General features: G+C 50.6%; 3 protein-coding genes across 7 annotated transcripts in view; all 3 read left to right on the forward strand.

Annotated features, from left to right (window-relative positions):
• The window catches only part of LOC128121595 (signal transducer and activator of transcription 5B), a 76479-nt gene extending 71080 nt beyond the window's left edge, over positions 1–5399 (forward strand). For both annotated transcript variants that reach the window (XM_052756391.1, XM_052756392.1), the window contains 3 exons: positions 2091–2142; positions 2386–2490; positions 2930–5399. In XM_052756391.1, the coding sequence (XP_052612351.1) occupies positions 2091–2142; positions 2386–2490; positions 2930–3056 (284 nt within the window). In that variant the 3' untranslated portion in view covers positions 3057–5399. The remainder of the gene's footprint in view (positions 1–2090; positions 2143–2385; positions 2491–2929) is intronic.
• An 8167-nt stretch (positions 5400–13566) lies between these two features.
• Positions 13567–17827, forward strand: Ghdc (GH3 domain containing). Of its 4 annotated transcripts, none has more exons than XM_052756346.1 (9): positions 13567–13677; positions 14030–14310; positions 14601–14722; positions 14848–15352; positions 15800–15992; positions 16085–16156; positions 16231–16364; positions 16704–16789; positions 17053–17827. In XM_052756346.1, exons 2-9 carry the CDS (start codon positions 14043–14045, stop codon positions 17266–17268), a joined length of 1596 nt encoding a protein of 531 aa, XP_052612306.1. In that variant the 5' UTR covers positions 13567–13677; positions 14030–14042; the 3' UTR covers positions 17269–17827. The 4 variants fall into 4 exon arrangements, with proteins under 4 accessions (XP_052612306.1, XP_052612307.1, XP_052612308.1 ...); XM_052756347.1 differs by having other exon boundaries at positions 13636–13760; positions 17106–17827; XM_052756344.1 differs by having other exon boundaries at positions 13637–13760.
• A 908-nt stretch (positions 17828–18735) lies between these two features.
• On the forward strand, positions 18736–21848 carry Hcrt (hypocretin neuropeptide precursor). Its single transcript, XM_052756411.1, has 2 exons — positions 18736–18843; positions 21373–21848. Exons 1-2 carry the CDS (start codon positions 18736–18738, stop codon positions 21742–21744), a joined length of 480 nt encoding a protein of 159 aa, XP_052612371.1. The 3' UTR covers positions 21745–21848.
• Positions 21849–22559: the final 711 nt, after the last annotated feature.

A 22559-nucleotide genomic window follows, 5' to 3' on the forward strand; every position in this document is an offset into this window, starting at 1 on the left:
AGGCAGAGAGAGAGAGACTGAGCCTGGCATGGAATTTTGAAACCTCAAAGCCCACACCTCCTGCCTTAGTTACGGTTTCTATTGTGAAAAGACACCATGACCATGGCAACTCTTATAAAGGAAAGTATTTAATCGGGTGGCTGACAGTTCAGAGGTTTAGTCTATTATCGGCATGGCAGCACACAGGCAGACATGGTGCGGAGAGTGGCTGAGAGTGGCTACATCTGGATCTTCAGGCGGCAGGAAGAGACTGCCACACTGGACCTGGCTTGAGCATCTGAGACCTCAAAGCCCTCTCCCAGTGACACACTTCCTCCTTCAAGGACACACCTACTCCAACAAGCCCACACCTCCTAATAGTGCCACTCCCTGGGGGCCTATGGGGGCCATTTTTATTCCAACCACCACATCTCCTAATCTTTCTAATCCTTTAAAACAGTTCTACTCCCTGATGACCAAGCATTTAAATACATGAGCCTGTGAGGGCCATTTTTATTCAAACCACCACAGTATCTCATTTAATCCAGCTCTCTGAAGTGTGACTGTTACTCCTGTTTTACATAAAAGGAAACTGAGGCACTGAGAAATAAAATAATTTGCCAAAGGTCACACGACTGGGACATGGCCAAGCCAAGGTTTCAGCTTGCCTTAGCTCCTGCACTTAGATTCTTCAACCACCATCTGTAATTTTTTTCTGTAAAAAGCATGTTTGTGTTTCTTCCTTATTTTCCTTTTGAAGTTATATTTTTTAATAGAGAAATATACTTACCTGAGGCAGAGGAGATCATTCAGTCAGTAGAGTACTTGCTGTGAGTTTGATACCTAGAGCCCACACTTTAAAAAAAAAAAAAAAAGCAAAAGCCCGGCAGTGTGGCACACATTTGTAATCCTAGTGTTAAGGAGGCAGAGACAGTGGATCTCTGAGGTTTGTTGGCCAGCCAGCCTAGCCTACTCATTGGGTTCCAGGCCAAAGAGAGACCCTGTCTCAAAAACAAAAAAAAGGTGGGTGATGCCTAAGGAATGACGCCCAAGGTGTCCTCTGTCCTCCACATGCACGGGCACACATATGCACATTCATATGCATACACATGAACATGTGTACACACACACATACATATAAGAAAATATATAATACTTTATTCATATATCTATATAGAAAGTGTTTTCTCTGTTATTTAAGTTTTATTTTCTCAAGTGCAAAGACTTGTGATTTCCATAGAAACCTAATCTATCTGTCTTTTTCCTCTGTGTGTGTGTGTGTGTGTATGTGTGTGTGGGGGTGGGTGTGTAATGCACGCATATGCCATGGTGCGAATGTGGAAGTCAGGGGACAACGTACAGGAGCCTGCAGTCTGCTCCCACTCTGTGGGTCCTGGGGATGGAACTTGTGTCATCAGGCTCAAGACAAGAGCCTTTACTACTCAGCTATCTTGCCTGTTCCAACCATGAATTTTTAAAGCTTTTACAGGCATATAAACTCAGTTTGGGAGGCTGAGACAGGAGGATCCAGAGTACAGCGCCTGCTTGGGGTAGAGAGTGAGTTCAAAGCCATCTTTGTACAATTTCGTGGGACACTGTCTCAAAAGCAAAAGAGAAAAGAGGGCTGAGAACACAGCTTAGTGGTAGAGCCTTTGTCTAGTGTGTGCGATGCCCTCGGTTCAGTCCTCAGGACAGACGAAAAGAGTCCGACATAGTTGGGAACTCCTAAGGCAGAGGCGGGCAGATCTCTGAGTTTGAAGCCAGCCTGAACTACATGGAGAGTTCCCAGCCAGCCTGGCCCACATAGTGAGATCGTGTCTCAAAAGAAAAGGAAGTTATTTTCACAAATATACAGCACCAGGAGTTGACTCGATGTGCATGGGAGTACCCGTCTTCTCTCTGTACCCGACTTTCTAAATCACGTCAGCCGACCTGGAAGGCGGCTGATTTGTGGTTTTAGTGCTGCACATCTCCAGCAGGCCTCTCAGCAGACAGAAACGTTGCATGCCATGTTGTGTCCTGAGTTAAGGTTGGGTGGCTGTGTCCTAATCCAAGAAAAGACGGGTTCTTGAGGGAGGTGCCTCTGAGGACTCTGGTTCTTCTCCCCGCAGCCAAAGCAGCTGACGGATACGTGAAGCCGCAGATCAAGCAAGTGGTCCCTGAGTAAGTGTCCGGGGCCCAGCTCTCTTCTCCCGGTGCCTCTCCCTCCTCTCTGTGTCCTTTCCCCAGTACCCACCACTCTCTGCTGCTGAGTCCAGCATCCCTAACCCCCTGGTAAACCCAGTTTAGCCTTTGAGAAGGAACTGAGTTCCATCATGCTGTGGCCAGGCCCCTGGAGTCCCACCTCCCGTGTTTCAGTCCCCTCCTCCAGTCCACGCAGCTGAGACTGTTCTGCTTTTTCCACAGGTTTGCTAACGCATCTGCAGACGCGGGGGGTGGCGCCACCTACATGGACCAGGCTCCCTCCCCAGTAGTGTGCCCCCAGGCTCACTACAACATGTACTCACAGAAGTAGGTCGTGCTCTCGGAGGCATATGGGGAGGTACTGGGGCCTTGCCTTAGGCTGGACTTCCTAAGGCCTGGAGTGGGGGTCAAAGGAACCTGAAGGTTCTCTGGATCTGACCTCACCCAGCCTAGGTCCAGGCTCTGGCCTGGGGGAGGGGGAGAGTCCATCTGATATTTGAAGCATCAAGTGCCCATGAGCAAATGGCATCTGCTCGTCTTCTCTGAAGATGGAGATTTGCTACTCTGTGTTTAAGGAATGGGTGCAATGTAGATGTGGGCAGCTAGGATGGGTACTGAGAACTGAGTCTCTGCAGACCTAGCCAGCAAAGGTATCAGGGGATCCTTCCAGTGAGGACCTAGGTGGAAGGGACAGCCCAGATCTCTCACCTGATGGGTTGTGGGGTTTGAGGTGACCTCTGGTAACCGTTTGTCTTGCCCTCTGAAGCACCGACTCTGTCCTTGACACTGACGGGGACTTCGATCTAGAAGACACGATGGACGTGGCGCGGCGCGTGGAGGAACTCTTAGGCCGGCCCATGGACAGTCAGTGGATCCCTCATGCCCAGTCATGACCAGACCTCGCCACCTGCAGCTTCATCATCCTCGCGGAGGAACTTCTTGTGGATGTTTTAATTCCATGAATCGCTTCTCTTTGGAAACAATACTCATAATGTGAAGTGTTAATACTAGTTGTGACTTTAGTGTTTCTGTGCATCGTGGCACCAGTGAAGGGAGTGTGTGTGAGTGTGAATGTGTGAGTTTGCACGTTGTGTCCCCCCCACCCCTTGCTGTCCAGTCTAAGCTGCAGTACCAGGGCAGGGGCCGGGCTTGTTTGCACCTCCTGTAAGAAGGCGGTCAGTCCCCTGCACCCTGGAACCTGGCCATGTGTCTTAAGGGTGGCTGAACTTTGACACGCGACTGTTCAAGTAAGAAAAGGACAAAGAGAGGAAAAAGCACCTCCTCTCTGGGGAGCCTTCCTCCCTCGGCCAGGCAGTCCATAGTCCAAGCAAGCTATCAGTGTCTCCGCCTGTCTTCTGAAATGTCGATGACTGTCTGTGGATGAAGAAAGCCAGTGCCTCACCAGTCCCCTGTCCCCTTTGCACATACGGATGGGAAGGGAAGCTGGATGAAGAGCACTGGGGCAAAGGTGGTTGCAGGTTTTTGGATGGGTGGTGGCTGTTTCCACCGCTTTAACCCATCTCAACATTGGCTCCTTGTTCTCCGCTTCCTCAGTCTCTCTGTTTCTAGAATTGCCACTCAGCTTATGTGTGTGTACTCGTGTGGATATGTTTAACAAAATAATGGAAAAGGAAGGAGGGCCACCCAGCTCGGGGCTTACAGGTGATGCCCTGTGCTCTGCCAGCGTGGTGTGCGGTACCCAGTCCTGGCTCCAGACACTGGGCGTGGCCCGTCTGTGCTACCCTCTCCCACTCTGTGCTGTGGCGAGCCTGCCTGTGCCTACATTATCCAAGGCTTTTCTAGAAGCTTGTGGATAATGGCTTTCTGCAAATGTCCAGTGGTGGTTTTGTTTCTAAATCAGGTCTTTTTATGTTTTTTCCCATTTGCACCCTAATTTGACATCAAGTTCTCTCTTCCTGTATCAAGTCCTGGGTCCTCTGTACCCAGGTCACCCCTTTTCCCTCCAGTGTCACAGAGTGTCCTGAGGAATAGGTGGTAGGGATTGTGACCCGTACCTGGGGCCAGCTTGCCACGCAGGCAGCCACCACTATGGGGTGCTGGGTGCTGTTGGGAGTTAGGGAAATGCAGTCAGCAGGTTTGCTGGGAAGTTTGGTAAGCTTTAGGAACCAGACGGAAGCTGCAGCATGACTTTCTTCCCCAGTCTGCTGGAGTGTCACCAGAAGGAAGGAGGGGGCTGCAGAGGGCAGGCAGGGAGAGGGGCAGGCAGGGAGCGGTTACCACGCAGGCCTGCAAAGCCCTTCTTGGCTTCCTCTCCAAACACGGGCAGAGCCACACCCAGGAGAGGAGGGCCCCAAAACCTTATTTTTATACATGCAAGTAAATAAACCTATTTTTTTTACAAAAATAACTTCTGAATTTATCAGTGTTTTACTGTTAAAGGAAAATACTCCTGTGTCGTAAATTATTTATTGGAAGATGACTTTTTAAAAGCTGCTGCTTGCCTTGGCTTGGTTTTGTACACTGATTTTTCTATGCCTGGAGGTGGCCTCTCTGCCTCAGGTGCTCGCTGGATGGAGGAGGCCTGAGGCCCCTCCCTGCCCCCTCAGGAGAAGGCTGGAGCTGCTTGAGGAATCCAGGCTTATGGGACTCTTCCCCACCTGTCCTGTGGCCTGTTTGTCCCGGTAACCCTCCCAAGGGTGTGGACTTGATGCACTTCTAGATTTATTGTGGACACGGCCCCAGAGCATGGGGATAAGAGAGCAGCCTGGCACCCCTAGAAGGTTCCAAGCTTACTCTCGAGTTGAGTTGGAGAAGAACGTGCCTGAGTAAGGCTTCTACACGGTCGCTTCGCTCCCCTGGGTTTTACTGGGGCTGTACCTGGAGATGGGAGAGGCTTTGAACTGGAAGCTGTGTTACCTGTCTGCATGCCGGTCTCTCTCTCTCTCTCTGCCCGACTCCTGCACACAAAGACGAGGCCAGGGCAGGTCTCCACCCGCTTCTTGCCTGCTCACAGACCCACACGTGAGTCCTGAAAGGTCTCAGCTTTGGGGTGTGGCGTGTGTGGGGCTTTGTCGGGGTGGAAGAAGATTCAAAGTGGCTCTCTCTGACAATGAAAATATTCTTCTGTAATTTTTCTTTTTAACATGTTATTTCAGATACATATTTTAGTGTCGAGGCAGATTAGTATATAGCCACCAAAAAGTATTGTGTATAAATTGGGGCAGCCACAAAATTGTGTATTTTATGTTACAATAAAGGAGTCTTCTGAAGGACAACATTGAGTCCTGTTTCCTTTCCATCATGTGTCAAGGGAGGGTGGCTTTAACAGGAAAAAGTTCTCAGTCATCAGCGTGACCCTAAGAAGGGGAACTAGTTGGGAGTCAACAGCCTGAGATGACACGCCATGGGCTTTGATGGCAGACAGGGGCGGCTTTTCTTCCTGCTGGAAAATGTTTGGGAAATGGGACTGATAGCCATCTCAGATTCTCTACATTCTCTTCCTGATGGAGAGTCAGCCCTAATTGAGTGTGTTCGGATTCCTCCCCTGAGCCTGGTGATAACAGGATGTTGGTTCCTGCCACCCCAGGTCGTTATGAAATATAAAAGAACATGAAGGAAGAGCCATGGAAAGCCCAAGGTGGCCTTTCTTCCCCTAGGGCCTCAAACATGCTAAGGAAGCTCTCTCCACCACTTAGCTATGCCCCCTAATGCCCGGCCCTCTTTTTCTTTTGAGACAAGGTCTCAGGCTGTTGTTCAACTCACTTTCTCAGTCTCCAGAGTAGTGGGCCAACTCAGGACACACAGGAGTTTAGGGAGGAAAATGCATCCAGCCTAAGGGAGCAGCGAAGTGTAGGCTTAGAGGAAAGCGAGCGGGGGCTGGAGCCAAGGCATTGTGTGTGGACTTGGAAACTTCAGTGTGTGGCAGAATCTCCTGGAAGGCTGGGTACAATGTAGGCCAAAACTTCCCACTCCTCACAAGTTCTCTGGAGATCTTGGGCCAGGGGCCATGCTGTGAGAAGTCTCTTGCATGGGGATGAGGCTGCAAGGCAGGGAACTGAGGGACCTCAGAGGCCTGACTAAAGGCTTGAACTTGGCCTGAGTGAGATTGTCGGACATGAAATCTCAGCAAGTTGGAATGACCAGATTTCCCTTTTAAGAAACCCTATGTCTTAGTCAGGGTGGCTGTTGCTGTGATGAAACACCAAACAGTGAGTTGGGGAGGAAAGGGTTTATTTGACTTACACCTCCACAGCACTGTTCATCATCAAAGGAAGTCAGGACAGGAAACAGTACCCACGGAGGGATGCTGCTAGGCTTGCTGCCCATGGCTTGCTCAGTCTGCATTCTTTTTTTTTTTTTTTTTTTTTTTTTTTTTTGGTTTTTCGAGACAGAGTCTCTCTGTGTAGCTTTGCGCCTTTCCTGGATCTCGCTCTGTAGACCAGGCTGGCCTCGAACTCACAAAGATCCGCCTGCCTCTGCCTCCCGAGTGCTGGGATTAAAGGCGTGCGCCACCACCGCCCGGCACAGTCTGCATTCTTATAGAACCCAGGACCATCAGTCCGGGGATAGCCCCAATCACAACGGGCTGGGTCCTCCCCCACCAATCATGAATTAAGAAAATACACTACAAGCCTGCCTATAGCCTGATCTTACTGAGGCATTTTCTCAACTGAGGCTCTCTCCTCTCCAGTGACTAGTTTGTGTCCAGATAACATAAAACTAGCCAGCACACCCTACTTTAAGCTAGGCATGGTGGTACTTGCCCGTAATTCCAGCACTTGGGAGGTGGAGGCAGGAGGATCAGAAGTTCAAGGCCATCAATGGCTAGATAATAACAAGGGTAGCCTAGGTAACAGGAGACCTTATCTCAAAAAAGAACAGGAGACTAGGCGGTGGTGGCGCACACCTTTAATCCCAGCACTTGGGAGGCAGAAGTAGGTGGGTCTCTGTGAGTTTGAGTCCAGCCTGGTCTACAGAGCAAGTTCCAGGACAGCCAGGGATACACAGAGAAACCCTGTCTCAAAATGTTGCTACATGACCGCACATGCACAGTCCATTAGCCAAGTAAAGGGCCTTGCGTCCTATGTAATCCATGCACTGTGTGATCACGTAATTTGTTAATTTGTGTGCATCATGATCACAAAATCTATGAATTAATGAATAACATTGCGCCGCATAAAACCAACACAAAAAGCAAAAAAAAAAAAAAAAAAAGAAAGAAAAAAAGAAAAAGAAAAAGAAAAAACAAGAACACTCTTGCAGAAGGCCTAGATTCAGTCCCCAGCACCCACATGGTAGCTAACAACCATGTATGACTCCAGTTCCAGGAGATTCAATACCTTCTTCTGGCCCCCACGGGCACCAGGCATACACGTGGTGCATGTACATTCATGTAGGCTAACATTCATACACAAAAGATAAAAACAAACAAATGGGTTTTTTGTTTGTTTGTTTTTTTGTTTCCAAGACAGGGTTTCTCCGTGTAGTTTTGGTGCCTGTCCAGATCTCAATCTGTAAACCAGGCTGGCCTTGAACTCACAGAGATCTGCCTGGCTCTGCCTCCTGAGTGCTGGGATTAAAGGCATATGCCACCACCACCCAGCTCAAATGTTTTTTGGCTTTTTGTTTTTGTTTTTTGTTTTTTAAGATAGATCCACTGTAGCCCCAGTGTATGTAGCTTGAAGGAAGACAGAACAAGTGGTGAGGGGAAGCTGGCAGACCTTTTCAGTAGTTCAAGCAAGAGAAGATGGTGCCATCTGGGGACCCACAGCCCTAGGTCTGAAGTGTAGTCATGAACGTAATAACCAACATTGGAGGACAGTTGAAATCTAGACTCATTTCAAGTTTGAGGCTTGGAAAATGATGATAGAGTTCTATGCTCCTCAAAGGGCTAGGACTGTGCAGTTCAGTGGTAGAACCCTCGCCTCTTGTGCTGAAGGCTCTGGGTTCGATCCCTGGCACAGAAGAAGTTAGAAAATATATATCTTTTTGTCTATTACAGATGCCTCTCCCGGGGTGATGGGGGAGCATGGCAGGGAAGAAAGGGAAACAGATGGCCGAAAGGCTCAGAGTATAGATCTGGGTATGGATGCGTTTTGAAAACACTCATTAGGTGCTGAGGATGTCGCTCAATTGACTGAGTACTTACTTAGTATGCACAAGGCTCTGCGTTTGATTCCCAGCAGTACGTAACCAGGTGTGGTGAGAATATGCTTCTAATGCCAGCATTTGGGAGGTGGAGGCAGGAGGATCAGAAGTAACATGTTCAAGTCCATCCTAGGATAGAGACCACGTGTTCTGCACTAGCTGAGCTACAACAGCTGTACTTGGAAGTTTGAATGAGCTTATTCAGTTATAGCAAGCAAAAGCAAATGATAGAATAATGAGGAGCAGATACATATCAAACATCAAGTCAGGAGTTTATAGCATCTGGCAGAGATAACGGGAGTAGCTGATTGAGAGAGCACACGGAGGGAACGTCGTCAAACTGGAAGCCTAAAAACGTCCAGTAGAGCTGGGCGGGACTGGTGCATGCCTTTAATCTCAGCACTCACTCGAGGCAGAGGGAGGCAGATCTCTGTGAGTTTGAGTCTCTGTAAGTTCGAGGCCAGCCTGATCTACAGAGTGAGTTTCCAGAACAGGCTCCAAAGCTGCACAGAGAAACCCTGTCTTGAAAAAAACCAACCAGCCGGGCAGTGGTGGCACACGCCTTTAATCCCAGCACTCAGGAGGCAGAGCCAGGTGGATCTCTGTGAGTTCCAGGCCAGCCTGGGCTACAGAGCGAGATCCAGGACAGACACCAAAACTACACAGAGAAACCCTGTCTCGAAAAACCAAAAAAAAAAAAAAAAAGAAAAGAAAAGAAAAAGAAAAAAAAACAACCAACCAAATAAAAACGTTCAGCAGAGATGGAGTGGGAAGACTGATGCAGTCAAATGGAGTTCCTGATTGACCTCATTCATTGACCTTATTCTCAATCAATGAACTTCTCAAAAATTTAGGCTTTTTTTTTTTTAACCATGAAATGAGCTATGGTAACCTCTGCTGGAAATGGTTTCTCCCTGTAGCTGTTCTCAAGGACATGATGTTTCTAGTTTGAGGCTGTTTTGCTGTTCTTTGGTCTCTCTATTCCAGAGCCAGGGGACCAGCCTGCCCCAGGACGTGGAGGCTTGGGGGACACATCATACACATATATACTTAACCACAATAATGAAAATGTTAAGTTTTAAAAATATTTATTTAATTTTATGCGTATGGGTGTTTTGCCCGCATGTGTTTAAGTGCGCTGTGTGCGCTGCAGGCCTGTAGCAACCACAAGAAGCCATCCCATCTCCTGGAACCAAAAGGAAACTGAACCCGGTCCTCTGCAAGAGCAGCAAGGGTTCTTAACCGCTGAGTCGTCTCTCCAGCCCCCCAAACTTTTCAGATGTGTAGATCAGGCCATGGAACCAACAGTGTCCTCATGCCAAAACCAGACTAAGACATCACAAGACCAACATGACTCATGAGGACGGACACAGACATCCTGAACACATGCTAGAAGATGGAATTCATCAGCATATAAAAGGAACTGTACATCACCACAAAGTTAGCTTTATCTCTGTAAGGGATTTGGAAGGAGCTTATCGTATGGAAGTCTATTTTAGTATCAGCAGAGTTAAAAATAGACAGGCTAGAGAGGTGAGTCAGTTGGCACAATGTTTACTGCAGAAGCGTGAGGGCCAGAGTCTGGATCCCCAGCACCCATGTAATGTAAAAGGCCAGGTGTGAGGGCCCATGGCTATGGTTCCAGGGTTGCGGAGGTAGAGACAGAGGGGTCTATGGAGTCTACCTGGCTCGACAACCTAGACCAGTCTGTGGGCTCCAGGCTCAGTGACAGGTATTATCTTTTAAAAAAATGAAGATGGAGAATAATTGGTGATCAGCACCCAACATTGGTCTCTGGCCACTACACACATGTGAATCACATACTCATGTACACACACACACACACACACACACACACACACACACACACACACACTTGAGTCACTTTGGTGTGCACACCTGTAATCCCAAAGGAAGGGAGGAAGGAGACAGGAAGGAAGGGAGGAAGGAAGGAAGAAAAGAGGAAAGGAAGGAACGAACACACAAACAAAGGCAGAAAGAGTTGACTATGATGGTGCACACCTATAATCCTAGCATTCAGGAGACTGAGACAGAGGATTTCGAGTTCAAGGTCAATGTGAGCTGTGTAGCAAGACACAGTCTCAAACACCTCCCCTTTAAAAAAAAAAGAAGAAAAGCTGGTGTGGTGGCATACACTCTTAATCCTAGTACTTGGGAGGCAGAGGTAGGGGGATCTCTGAGTTCAAGGCCTGTCTGGTCTACAAAGTGAGTTCCAGGACAGCCAGGACTACATCGAGAAACCCTGGTGGGGGGGGCAGGGGAGGGGGCAACAGTATGACCTCTTCAAAAGATGCAAAACCCTGCCAGCTCCCATCACACTGGTGATAAAGTTCATGCTCTCATCTAAGATCAGGAATGAAAAACGGAAGCAGCAATCATGATGCTCCTGGGTGGGAAAGCATCTTGCTGGCAAAGTCCATTCCCTCACTGGCATTAGAGCCGACCCACTTCTGTGGGATTCCAGATTCCAGTGTATGTTGAAAAGCAGCTGAGACAACTCATGGACTGAACAACACTGGATTCTTGGGCCTTCTGTGGGTGGCCAGCCGTTGCTGGGCTAGCTGGCTCACAGCCTATCAGCTATTCTAATAAATCCCCTTTCTCTCTCTCTCAGCACTCTGGAAGTAGTGGCAGGAGGATCAAGAGTTCAAAGTCATTCTTAGCTACCTATCAAGTTCAAAGTCAGCCTTGACTATGTGAGACCCTGTTTCAAAAGAAGGGGAGGGGTGTGGAGAGCTGGCCCCATAGTCAAGAGCACTTAAGGGCTGCCATTCCAGACGACCTGAACTTTTGTCACTCCTATTGTGTGTCTCCAAAAAGATCCAAAGCCTTCTTCTGGATTCCACAGGCATCTGCACACATGGGGATACACAGAATCACATAATAAAAATAAATATTTCGGGGCTGGAGAGACGGCTCAGTGGTAAAGAGTACTGGCTGCTTTCCCAAAGGACCAGAGTTCCCTCTGTCCCTAGCTGGTGAGCTGGACCCTAAAGTACTGGACTTTCTTGTCCCACTGTGCCAATGTCCCTCAGGCCCTGCTAGTTCTGTGCAGAGGGGTAACCGCTCTGACCAGCCAGCATTACTGTGCACTATATCACCCTAGGCCATCAGGTCACCTTGTGGGAAACTTGCCTGGAAATCAATCCCCTTTTTGAGACTTTTTATAACCCTTTGGGTATCCTAAAAATAAACTTTTAATTTTCTTTAAAGTAATACTAAAATTAAAACTAAAGTACAATACATCTTAGGCTAACCCTGAAAAAGCCCTTATCATCTCTGAACATAAAGTTAAGGAAACAAAAAACTGCTGGGCAAGCAGAAGAGGTGGCTCAGAGGTTAAGAGCACTGGCTGCTCTTCCAGAGGTCCTGAGTTCAATTCCCAGCAACCACAGGGTGGCTCACAACCATCTGTGATGAGATCTGGTGCCCTCTTCTGGCCTGCAGGGATATGTGCAGATGGAACACTGTATACATAATAAATAAATAAATCTTTAAAAAAAAAAACTGCTGGGCAGTGGTGGCACACGCCTTTAATCCCAGCACTCGGGAGGCAGAGCCAGGTGGATCTCTGAGTTCCAGGCCAGCCTGGGCTACAGAGCTAGATCCAGGACAGCCAGAGATACACAGAGAAACCCTGTCTCGAAAAACAAGAAAACAAAACAAAAAACTGTACACAGTACCAAAGGACCAGGGTTCAATTCTCAGCCCACACATGGCAGCTCACAACAGTCTGTAACTCCAATTTCAGGGGATCCAGCACCCTCACACAGACACATATGCAGGCAAAACACCAATGCACATAAAATAAAAACTAAAATAAAAGTGAACTAAATAAATATTTCAAGTGTGTTTTTCCTTGAGATAAAGTCAGTGAGTAAACTCAGTCACAGGTAAATTTGACCAAACTATATATGACAAACAGTGCTGTGGGGTCATCGTACCTAAAGGACTGGCCATTGGATAATAGACTGCATCTGCTTGTCTGTATAAAAGGGCAAGATCTGTCTTTGAGATTTCTTAGCAGATTGCCTGTGACACACATAGCATTTGGGTTTAACAACTGCAAAGATGAAAGTCATTTTCTTTCTTTTCTTTTCTTTTTCCTTTTTCCCCCAATTTTTCGAGACAGGGTTACTCAGTACAGCCTGGAACTCACTCTGTAGACCAGGCTGGCCTCAAACTCACAGAGATCCACCTGCCTCTGCCTCCTGAGTGCTGGAATTAAAAGTATGCACCACAATGCCTTGTAGCAGGAATCTTAAATGGTCTTATTAATAAAAAATCAAACCTGAGGCCAGTTATTGGGGTGAATGCTGGAAGATCAGAGAAGCAGAACAAGCCACAGCTACCTCACCTTGCCGGATCCTCAGCTGGTCCTGTTTCCTCAGACTGGAAGCCTCTGAGTCCTCATTCAGAATGAATCTCAGCTGAACTGCTGCTCGAAAGCCTGAAAGCTTAACCAGCCAAATGCTTCTAGTTCCTGGTCTTCACGCCTTATATACCTTTCTGCTTTCTGCCATCACTCCCTGGGATTAAAGGCTCACTTCTTGGGATTAAAGGCATGTGTCACCATGCCTGGCTGTTTCCAATGTGGCCTTGAACTCACAGAGATCTAGAGGGATTTCTGCCGCTGGAATGCTAGGATTAAAGGCGTGTGCTACCACTGCCTATCCTCTATGTTTAATATTGTGGCTGTTCTCTTCTCTGACCCCAGATAAGTTTATTAGCATGCACAATATTTTGGGGAACACAATACCACCACAATGCCTGGCTATTGTTTATTCTTTACACCAGTATCAGGCTACGGAGCCCAGACTAGTCTGGGAACATACTTCAATCTTCTTCCCCAGCCTCCCAAACGCTGTGTGGCCCACGGCACCCTGTACGATTTTTTTTTTTTTAAGACAAGATCTCCACATAGCTCTGGCTGGCCTTCAACTATAACTATGGCTGAGGATGACCTTTAACTCCCAATCCTCTTGCTGCCACATCCGTGAGGGCTGGGATGACAGGTGTGCACACCCACACCTCTGCCCCTGTGGTTTTCAGCTGTTCTCAAGTCTGAGCCTGTTCCAGGATGGAGTGCAAACACTCTTTTCTCTTTCTTGAGATCTTGCTACCCTGGCCCTAACTCCCTCATCTGCCAACCTGAGCCCGCACCCAACTTGTCATCCTTTGGGTGACCTGTTCCTTTAAGAGCACCCCCCCCCCCCCCCGCCCCCGCCCCCAGGATCCGCCCAGTCAGGCCGGATTTCCTGTCCAAACCCTACCCTTTAAAGTCATCTCTTCAACTTTCTGGATTGCTGTGTTCAGAAACCAGAGACACTGAGGGATCTTGAGGGATCTGGGGTGCTGAAAGTAGACAGAAGTGGGCTGTGACAGGTGCATATATACCCAAGACTCTAGGGGGAAAGGGGACCAGGACAGGGAAGATCCCGAGAGAAAGTAAAGTCACTTGGGAGCGGGTAAGATGTCATACGTCTTGCCCAGCCCTCTCTGTGCCTTCCCAGGGAGGAGCTGGTCGAGCAGTTCTTCCAGCTACAGGGCTGGGGACTCGAGGGTGCCTGTCAGTAGGACCCCAGAATCTCGAGGGTCTGTCTCTCTTCTATATTGCCTGCCCAGCAGGGCCTGGCTTCCTCCCACTGACTTCTTCCTCGGTTTTCTGTGTACAGCGGAGTGTCGGGGAAGACATGGTTATCCCCTCAGACTCCACTCTGTTCCATTCTTCTCCCAGGAGCTACTTGGAGATGCTGCTGCTATGGCTGCTGCTGCTGCCGCTGCTGCTGCTGCCCCCATTGGCCATGCTGTGGCAGCAGAGGTCTCGGGATGCCAGGCCATCCTGGCTGACCCGCCTCCAGCACCAGGTGGCCTGGGGGGCACTGGGCTGGGCAGCCGCCTGGCAGCAGCGAAAACTGGAAGAGAGCACGCGGCACGTGGGCCAGAGCCAGCAGCGGGCACTCATGTGGTGTCTGAAGAGAGCCCAGAGTCCCTGCTGTCTCCCCAGGGGGGATACAGGTGTGTTTCTGACACCCGGGGGAGGTGACCCAAAGAGGGGGAAAAAAAAGAAATCCCACAAGACAGATTCTAGAACACAAAGGCCCCTTCATTTACTACCAATACTCTGTGGCCCGACCCAGAGTCCTACCATGACCCATGTCTGATTCTCCTGTTGAGATGGATTTTCCTTTGCTGGACCCGGCTCTAGCCCTCACCCCACTTCCCATGCCCTTTCTGGGTTCCTTCCTCAAGAGTCTCCACATTCTTCTCACTTCCTGAGGAGTTTCTGGTATTTTGGGGGGCTACAGACATGAACACCTTCCGGAATCATCTCCCACTGACCAAAACCAGCCAAGCCCAGGGGGAAGAAAGTGAAGAGAAGCACCTGCCCCCTGCTTTACCCCAGTACCATGGAGAGGCATCTCTGCAGGTAAACAGAGGCACCCCCACCCCACAGCAGAAAACCCTTGCCGAAGGATGGGCAAAGAAAGCCCATAGTAGTAGTTGGGGTCTGATTATGAAGTGTGAGTGACAGTCCCTCTTATATCCCTCCAGGCCACCCTGCTGGGTCTAGTAACCCTAAACAAGGCCTACCCAGAAGTGCTGACTCCAGGAAGCACTGCCTGTGTGACCCCTACATCCCCATGGCCCAGCCCTGTCCCCTGGCTCGGGCACGCCCTGGGCCGGGTAAGCCCCCTTGGAGCCAAGGACACTCGGACCCTGCTGCTGGAGGCACTGGTATCCCCAGGGCTGAGGGCACTGGAGGCCAGGACTGCAGGAGAGCTCCTGGATGTCTTTGTGGGCCTGGAGGCAGATGGTGAAGATCTGGCTGAGGCCATAGCAGCCGGGAACCTAGGAACAACGCCTCTTCCCAGAAGAGCAGCCGAACTGCAGGAAGCCCTGGAGCAGGGACCCCGAGGATTGGCCCTTCGGCTCTGGCCAAAGCTGCAGGTGGTGGTGACTCTGGATGCAGGAGGCCAGGCAGAAGCTGTGGCTGCCCTTAGGGCCTTGTGGTGCCAAGGGCTGGCCTTCTTCTCTCCTGCCTATGCGGCCTCTGGAGGTCAGCTTGATGTGGGGATTGGATGCAGGTGGGGCCGGGGGCAGAGGTCACACAGCTAGCTACCGTGCTTTGAGCCACATACACCTGTCTTCTTGACTCCTTCTCAACGCCCCAGGATGGTATGGGTTACTAGCTCTGACTGACAGCTCAGCATGCTAAGGTTCACTGAGACACAGCCTCTCACACCACAGACTCCTGTGGTACCAGGATTTGCTTTCATGTCTGATCCCTGTGGAACCACATCTCTGCCTGCCTCTACCCAGTCAAGACCAGGAGGGAGCAGGCTGGACCTGGGGGTGTCCAGAAAAGCTGGAGCAGGAGGACCAGCTGCTCATATGAGCTGGGCCTGTTGTCCAGAGTGAGGCATTGTGTTCTGCTGGTGCCTGGCAGGAGGGGATGCACCACAAGGTGGTTGACAACAAGAAGATTTTTTTTTGCTCTCTATAGGGGTGATAGCCCTAAACCTGTGGCCAGAGCAACCCCAAGGATTCTACCTTCTTCCCCCTGGAGTCCCCTTTATTGAGCTGCTTCCAATCAAGGCAGGAACCCAAGAGGAGGCGCCCTCCACTCTCCTTCTTACTGATGTCCAGAGGGAGGAAGAGTATGAGCTGGTGCTGACTGACCATGCCGGCCTGACCAGGTGATCCTCTACTGGCCCCTGTCACCTCTGATGTCCCGCCCTTTGGGAGGGGACACAAGCTCACTCTTCTACCCAACCCCACTCATCATCAGGTGCCGCCTGGGAGATGTGGTACAGGTGGTTGGTGCCTACAATCAGTGTCCTGTTGTCAAGTTCACCTGCAGGTAGGTGACCCCCGGGGATGCCAAGGGGCTGTCCCTGTGCCTCTGGGTCCACTCCCTCCTCCTCCTTCCTTCAGGCTGGGACAGACCCTGAGTGTTCGAGGAGAAGTTACTGATGAGAATTTATTCTCTGCGGCCCTGGCCCAAGCAGTGGAGCAGTGGCCAGGGGCCAAGCTGTTGGACCATGCCTGTGTGGAGAGCAGCATTCTGGGTAATTTCTTGGGTCTGGCTTTCCCCCAACCCATGTTCACCCTGACCAGAGACATCTAGGAAGGATCCTCAACACACACCGTCTTCTCTACTATTCCTAACAAAAGCCCCTCTCTCTATCTAACGCCCATCCCCCCCCACTACAGTCTCCACCCACTTTTCATTCCTGATCTGTCTCATATTCAGGAGTGGGTTCTAGGTTTCCCTCTATTTGCTACTTGCCACCAAGAATCGTTTCTCCACTCCCTGAACCTTAGAATAGGGAAGATGTGAAGGCAGAGGCTGGCGGCTCTGGCAGCCACCTTGTCCTCAGGAAGTGTACGGGTGGCTTTGTCCTCAGACTCCTGTGACGGTTCTGCCCCACACTACGAGGTGTTCGTGGAGCTGAGGGGATTGAGGAATCTGTCAGAGGAAAATCGAGACAAGGTAAAAGATGAGAGCAGAGTCTGATTCTAAGTCTCTTTTGCTCTACAAGCCCTCCCCGGTTGTCCTGGAGATGAGGGAGTTCAGGGAGAGGGGTACCGAGGAGGGGGACCCCTCTTCAGGGAATCTGGGAAGGGGGCATGGGTCCTACAACACACACTTCCACACCAAAGTCCTAAGTGCAGGTAGCCTTGGGCATGGTCATGCACATCTCGTACACGTGCTATCCACCGCAGGGTAGTCTCACCCCACTGTTCTGCTCCTAGCTTGACCACTGCCTTCAGGAAGCCTCCCCTCACTACAAGTCCTTGCGGTTCAGGGGCAGTGTGGGTCCTGCCAAAGTTCATCTGGTGGGGCCAGGGAGCTTCAGAGTACTCCGGGAAGCACTAGCAACCTGCCCCGCCTCCTTCCCTCCTGAAATGCCTCGGGTCCTCAGGCTCAGACACCTGGCCCAGCTCCTGCAGAAGAGGGTGATCTCCTAACCAAGGCAACCATCGCCAGGCTTCCCTTTGCCTCCTCATTCCTTCCTTGGGGGTATCTCTAGATGTTGAGCCCTGGACTGGACATCACATAATATTGGCCCATCAGAGCCACTGGCCTTAGGGAGGCCTTGGACTCATTGGCTGGTATTAAGGTGGAGGCTTTGGCGTACAGCAGAACCCAGCAGTGCCCTATGACTGACTGTCCCTTCAGCCTACCCTACTTGACACTGCTGAGGAGTTCTGATGCACCTTGGTGGCTTCCTGTATCTCAGCCCGTCTTGTGTGCTGGACCATGGTACAGCATGGGCTGAAAGCGTAGGTGATGCTCCCAGAGTGGCTCCTTCAGGAACAGGAGCAAATGAGCAAAGATCATTGTCTCATGATCTGAGGTATATCTTGCACAATCTCCTGAAAGGGTGAGACTGTAGCCCACAGGAGTAATCCAGTGTTTAATATTCTTCCTACCAGCTCTCCTTCCTTCCCTCCATCCTTCCCTCCCTTGCCCATTTTATCATTTGGCTCCCTGGATCAACTCCCAAATAAAATTCATTTTAAAATATTTATGTATTTATTCTATGTTATCTGTGTGCATCTGCATGTGTGTATGTGGACCATGTGTATGCAAATGCCTCCAGAGGCCAGAAGAAGATTGTGAATTCTTTGAAACCAGAGTTACAGGTAGTTGAGAGCTGCTATGTGGGTGCTGGGAACCAAACCCAGGTCCTCTATAAAAACATCAAGGATTCTTGGCTGCTGAGTCATCTCTCCAGACCCTCACATAAAATTCTCATACCCAGTGTAGGAGCCCATTTTCAGGTTCCTCGTGACTTTACCCAGCAGGTCTTCATAGAGAGGATGATTAGGACCACGGGCCTGAGTGCAGGTGTCTGAGATGGTCTGCCCTTGGCTGAACTGGGGGGGAGGTCTTTTGCTCTACCCCTTGGCATCTCTATAAAAACCCTGGGGCAGAGACAGTCAGGGCTCGTTGGAATAGGTTCCAGGCCCTCTCGAGGCTATCCTGTATTTTCTGTTTATCTCCACAATCTAAATCTTTCTATCTAATATTTCCTGCTGCTTGCACTCAAGAAAACTCTGGGGAACTGTAAGGTTGGTGGGTAAATGCCCCGCAACCCAGATTCTGGATGCTGCTTCGGGAATGCCATGTGGAGTCCCATGCCCCCAGGTTCAGCCACAGCCTGTGGAGCCCAGCAAGCCACCCTCCTCTCTGCCCTGAGCTCCAGGGTTTTCACCTACTCTGCACACTGGCTTAGGTTAGTTCCAATAGTGTGAGCACACAGGAGCTTCAGCTCCCATCACGGCTTAACAGGACCAAGCAGACAGACAGATGCCCTTTCTCCTTCCATCTTCAGTACAGCTTGGAGGTGAAGGGGCGGTTTGTTGCCAGCTTCACCCCCTGCCTCAGCACCAGGCTCCTTCCCGGCCTAGCCTGTACAAATCACTTCCACAATGAGAAAGGAGGAAGTTATACCTCGAGTCACCAAGTGTCACAGCAGGAAGGAGCCTCAGCACTTCCTGCAGGAAGTGTCCTTAGCAGTGAGGAAACTAAGCCTGAAGGTTAGTTAGGAGGCCAAGCCCTGCAGGCCCTCCGAAGTCAGTGCTAGTCCAGATCAGCGTCCAGCTTTCAGTTCTGCCTCTGAATCGTTTCTCTGTCCTTCTATGTCCCTGCCTGTGGGCTCCTCCTTCTTCCGTCGCCAGTTGCCACCAGCCATTTAAAATCCCCCAACAAAGACTGCCCAGCCTGGCACCTAAGGTCCTGGAAAACTTTACCCAACTTACCTCTCCCTTTAGTTCCATAGAAACTATGAGGCCCACACCCCATGCCATGTGAGCCAAGCACTGTCCCATCCAAGCCTTTGCTCACCTTGTCCCTTCTCAGGCATACTCTGTCCCCTTACCTACCTAGTGGAAGCTACTTTGCTACTTTTCAAGCAAAGTCTTTGAGAAACCACCACCACCCCACCCCACCCCGTCCCACCCAGAAGGAAGTGACTGTCTAATCACTGGTTTTTGTGTTTTTTGTTTGTTTGTTTGTTTTGGATTTTTCAGGACAGGGTTTCTCTGTGTAACAGTCCTGGCTGTCCTGTAACTCACTCTGTAGACCAGGCTGGCCTCGAACTCACTGAGATCCGCCTGCCTCTGCCTCCCAAGTCCTGGGATCAAAAGCATGCGCTGGCTAATAACCCTTCTTTGCGCTGAACTATCCTTGGGCCCAGATGTCACCCCCCCACCCCCAGCCTTGTGTGTTCCTTGAAAGTGGAGACATGGCTGCTAGAGTGAGGGCTCTGTAAGAGCGCTTACTGCTTTTGCAGAGGACCTGGGCTCAGTTCCCAGTGCCCACATAGTGGCTCACAACCATCCATAACTCCAGTTCCAGATGATCCAAAACCCTCTTTTTGTATTCACAGGCACCAGGCACACATGCAGTACATATATCCATACCTACGGGCTAAGAAAATGGGGTCACAGTCGGGCAATGGTGGCGCATGTCTTTAATCCCAGCACTCGGGAGGCAGAGCCAAGTAGATCTCTGTGAGTTCGAGGCCAGCCTGGGCTACAGAGTGAGTTCCAGGAAAGGTGCAAAGCTACACAGAGAAACTCTGTCTCGAAAAAGCAAAAAAAAAAAAGTAAAGAAAAAGGGGAAAAAAAGGCACACTGCGGTCACTGTGCCCATGTAGAACTGATCTACATCAAGAGCTCCTTAATAAGGATGAGTTTGGTGAAGGGAACAGGACAGATGGAGAGCTATGGGATGGGGAGGGCAGCTCAAGAGCTGTTTCCATGGAGGAAAAAGGCCCTGGAACCTGATGGACCCCAGAGTCAGTGACAAGGAACGGGGTGGGGGGTGGGAGGGGGCGAATGCTACCCAGGTACCCTCCCTACTCCCCCACCCTCCACATACCATGAACAGTGGTTCTCAGGCTGCCACTTCTGCCCCTAATTAGCAACTCGCCCCCTCCCCCATTGTCTCTGGCCAGTGCCCCAGCCACCGCCTCTTTTGTGAACTCAGATTCCTGGGTGCAAGGTAGCCTCATTAGTACCCGGAGACCGCCCCATCTCCAAGGAACAGGCAGACAGACAAGTGGGAGACCAAGGACAGGGCGGCCATTCTTTGGGTCCAACCTGGAGACAGCTCCAATGCAAGATGCTAATCTTAGACATCCCTTTGTCTGGTTTAAAGTGGACGCAAATGCTCATGTCTCTCCCCCGGACACACCTCAGAGCACTATAAACCCCTGGCCCCTGGAAGCAGGCCCCAGTCGAAGACCGCCTCAGACATCTTGGGTATTTGGACCACTGCACTGAAGACACCATCTTTCCAGATTACCCGGCTCTGAGCTCCAGACACCATGAATCTTCCTTCTACAAAGGTAAAGAGCTAGGAATAGGGGCGAGCCTCATCAAACCACCGAGGCCACTAGAGTGCTTGCCCACGGGCTGGGCCCAAGATGATCCTTCTCATGGAGCACTGAGGCAGGAGTCTGGGTGCTGATCTGGACTAGCACAGCCTTGACTTGGGAGGGATCCCGGCAGCGAGCCTGCTTGGTTAACACTAGTTACGCCGTTCTCTTAGAGGCTCGTGTTTATTGAGCCCTTGTATTTCAGACGCTTTTGTGATTGTCAGTTTATGTCTTCCACTCAGCAGCCTGGGTAGTAGGAATGATTTAATGCCTAGTTTGTAGGTTAGGAAGGGCTGTCCCAAGAGGCTGAGAAACTGGTCCAAAGCCACAAATGTTCGGTTTTCCCCAGCAAAGGAACAGGCCTGCTGTGTGTGGAGAGGGAAGGACTGCACTGAATCAACCCTTTGTTTCCGCTAAGCTTACATGTTTTTTGGTTCCGACAGACACAGACACACCTGTCTGCAGGTGGAGGAGTAAGCCTTTAAATATGTTAAACTTATTCTGCCAGCGGAAGTCTATGGGGGCTAGAGGAGATGGCTCAGCTGTGGATTGAAGGATGAGTGGACAAAGGAGCCAGACGCAGGACATTCAGTGACAGCCAAGCACGACCTCAGGCAAGAAGAGGTTCAGAGCCGACTGGGTATGGAGTGAAACGCATTCGCGCCTTGTCTCTTGTCCCTTTTAGGTTCCCTGGGCCGCCGTGACGCTGCTGTTGCTGCTATTGCTGCCGCCCGCGCTGCTGTCGCTTGGGGTGGACGCACAGCCACTGCCCGACTGCTGTCGCCAGAAGACCTGCTCTTGCCGCCTCTACGAACTCTTGCACGGCGCTGGCAACCACGCCGCGGGCATCCTGACTCTGGGAAAGCGGCGTCCCGGACCCCCGGGCCTCCAGGGCCGGCTGCAGCGCCTTCTGCAGGCCAACGGCAACCACGCTGCCGGCATCCTGACCATGGGCCGCCGCGCAGGCGCAGAGCTAGAGCCACAGCCCTGCCCTGGTCGCCGCTGTCTGACCGCAACTGCCACCGCTTTCGCGCCCCGGGGCGGGTCCGGAGTCTGAACCTGTCTTCAGTCCCTGTCCTGGTCCTATCTTCTCCCCTCTGCTCGCCAGTGTCAGTCTCTAGGAAAATGGCAATAAAGACGAGTCTCTGATGGTGTGGCTAATCTTTGTTCCTGTGTGTCAAGTTCAGGCCTCCAGGGGGCGGGAAAGCATCTTGAGAACTGTGTAGGCTCCAGGGCCGGGAAGGAGCTGTGTTTCTTGTCCTAAATACTTGGTCGGGAAGAGCCCAGTTTAAGGAACCTTGCAGAGTCCCGAGGTGCATGCTTGGGGGAGTGCAAGTGAGGGACCGATGTGTTCCACATTGTTCTACTATCCACTTTATTTATTTATTTGCTTATTTATTTTAAAACGGGGTCTTATGTGTACCAGGTTGTCCTCGAATGACCAGAGTGGCCTTAAACTTAAATGACCCTTTGATTCTACTGCCTCTACCTCCCCAGTGCTGTTGAAATTGCAAGTGTGCTCCACACCTGGTTTCTGCAGTACTAGGGGACTGAACCCAGAGCGTCGTACATATTAAGCAAGCACTCTACCAACTGAGCTACATCCTCGGCTCCTACTTGTTTTATAATAGGGACCTATAGAGAGAGGTTCTGGAAAGCTGCACACGGGAACAGAATCCAGCTGGCAAGGGCTGGATGTAAGGTTGCAGGAAAGGCAAGGCGTATGAGTTTCCATGGTGAGCCTTCCAGAGTGGTGGTGGTGTGATCAGCTGTACTGTGGAGTGTGAGCAATGTCACACTGGGAAGCAGGTGGGTTAAGTTTGTGTAGCCATTGCATATGACCAGATTTTGCACTTCATTGTACAGAATGGA

Source organism: Peromyscus californicus, unplaced genomic scaffold (genome assembly GCF_007827085.1).
Source record: "Peromyscus californicus insignis strain IS unplaced genomic scaffold, ASM782708v3 Scaffold_3__1_contigs__length_106647218, whole genome shotgun sequence".
Taxonomy (NCBI): Eukaryota; Metazoa; Chordata; class Mammalia; order Rodentia; family Cricetidae; genus Peromyscus; species Peromyscus californicus.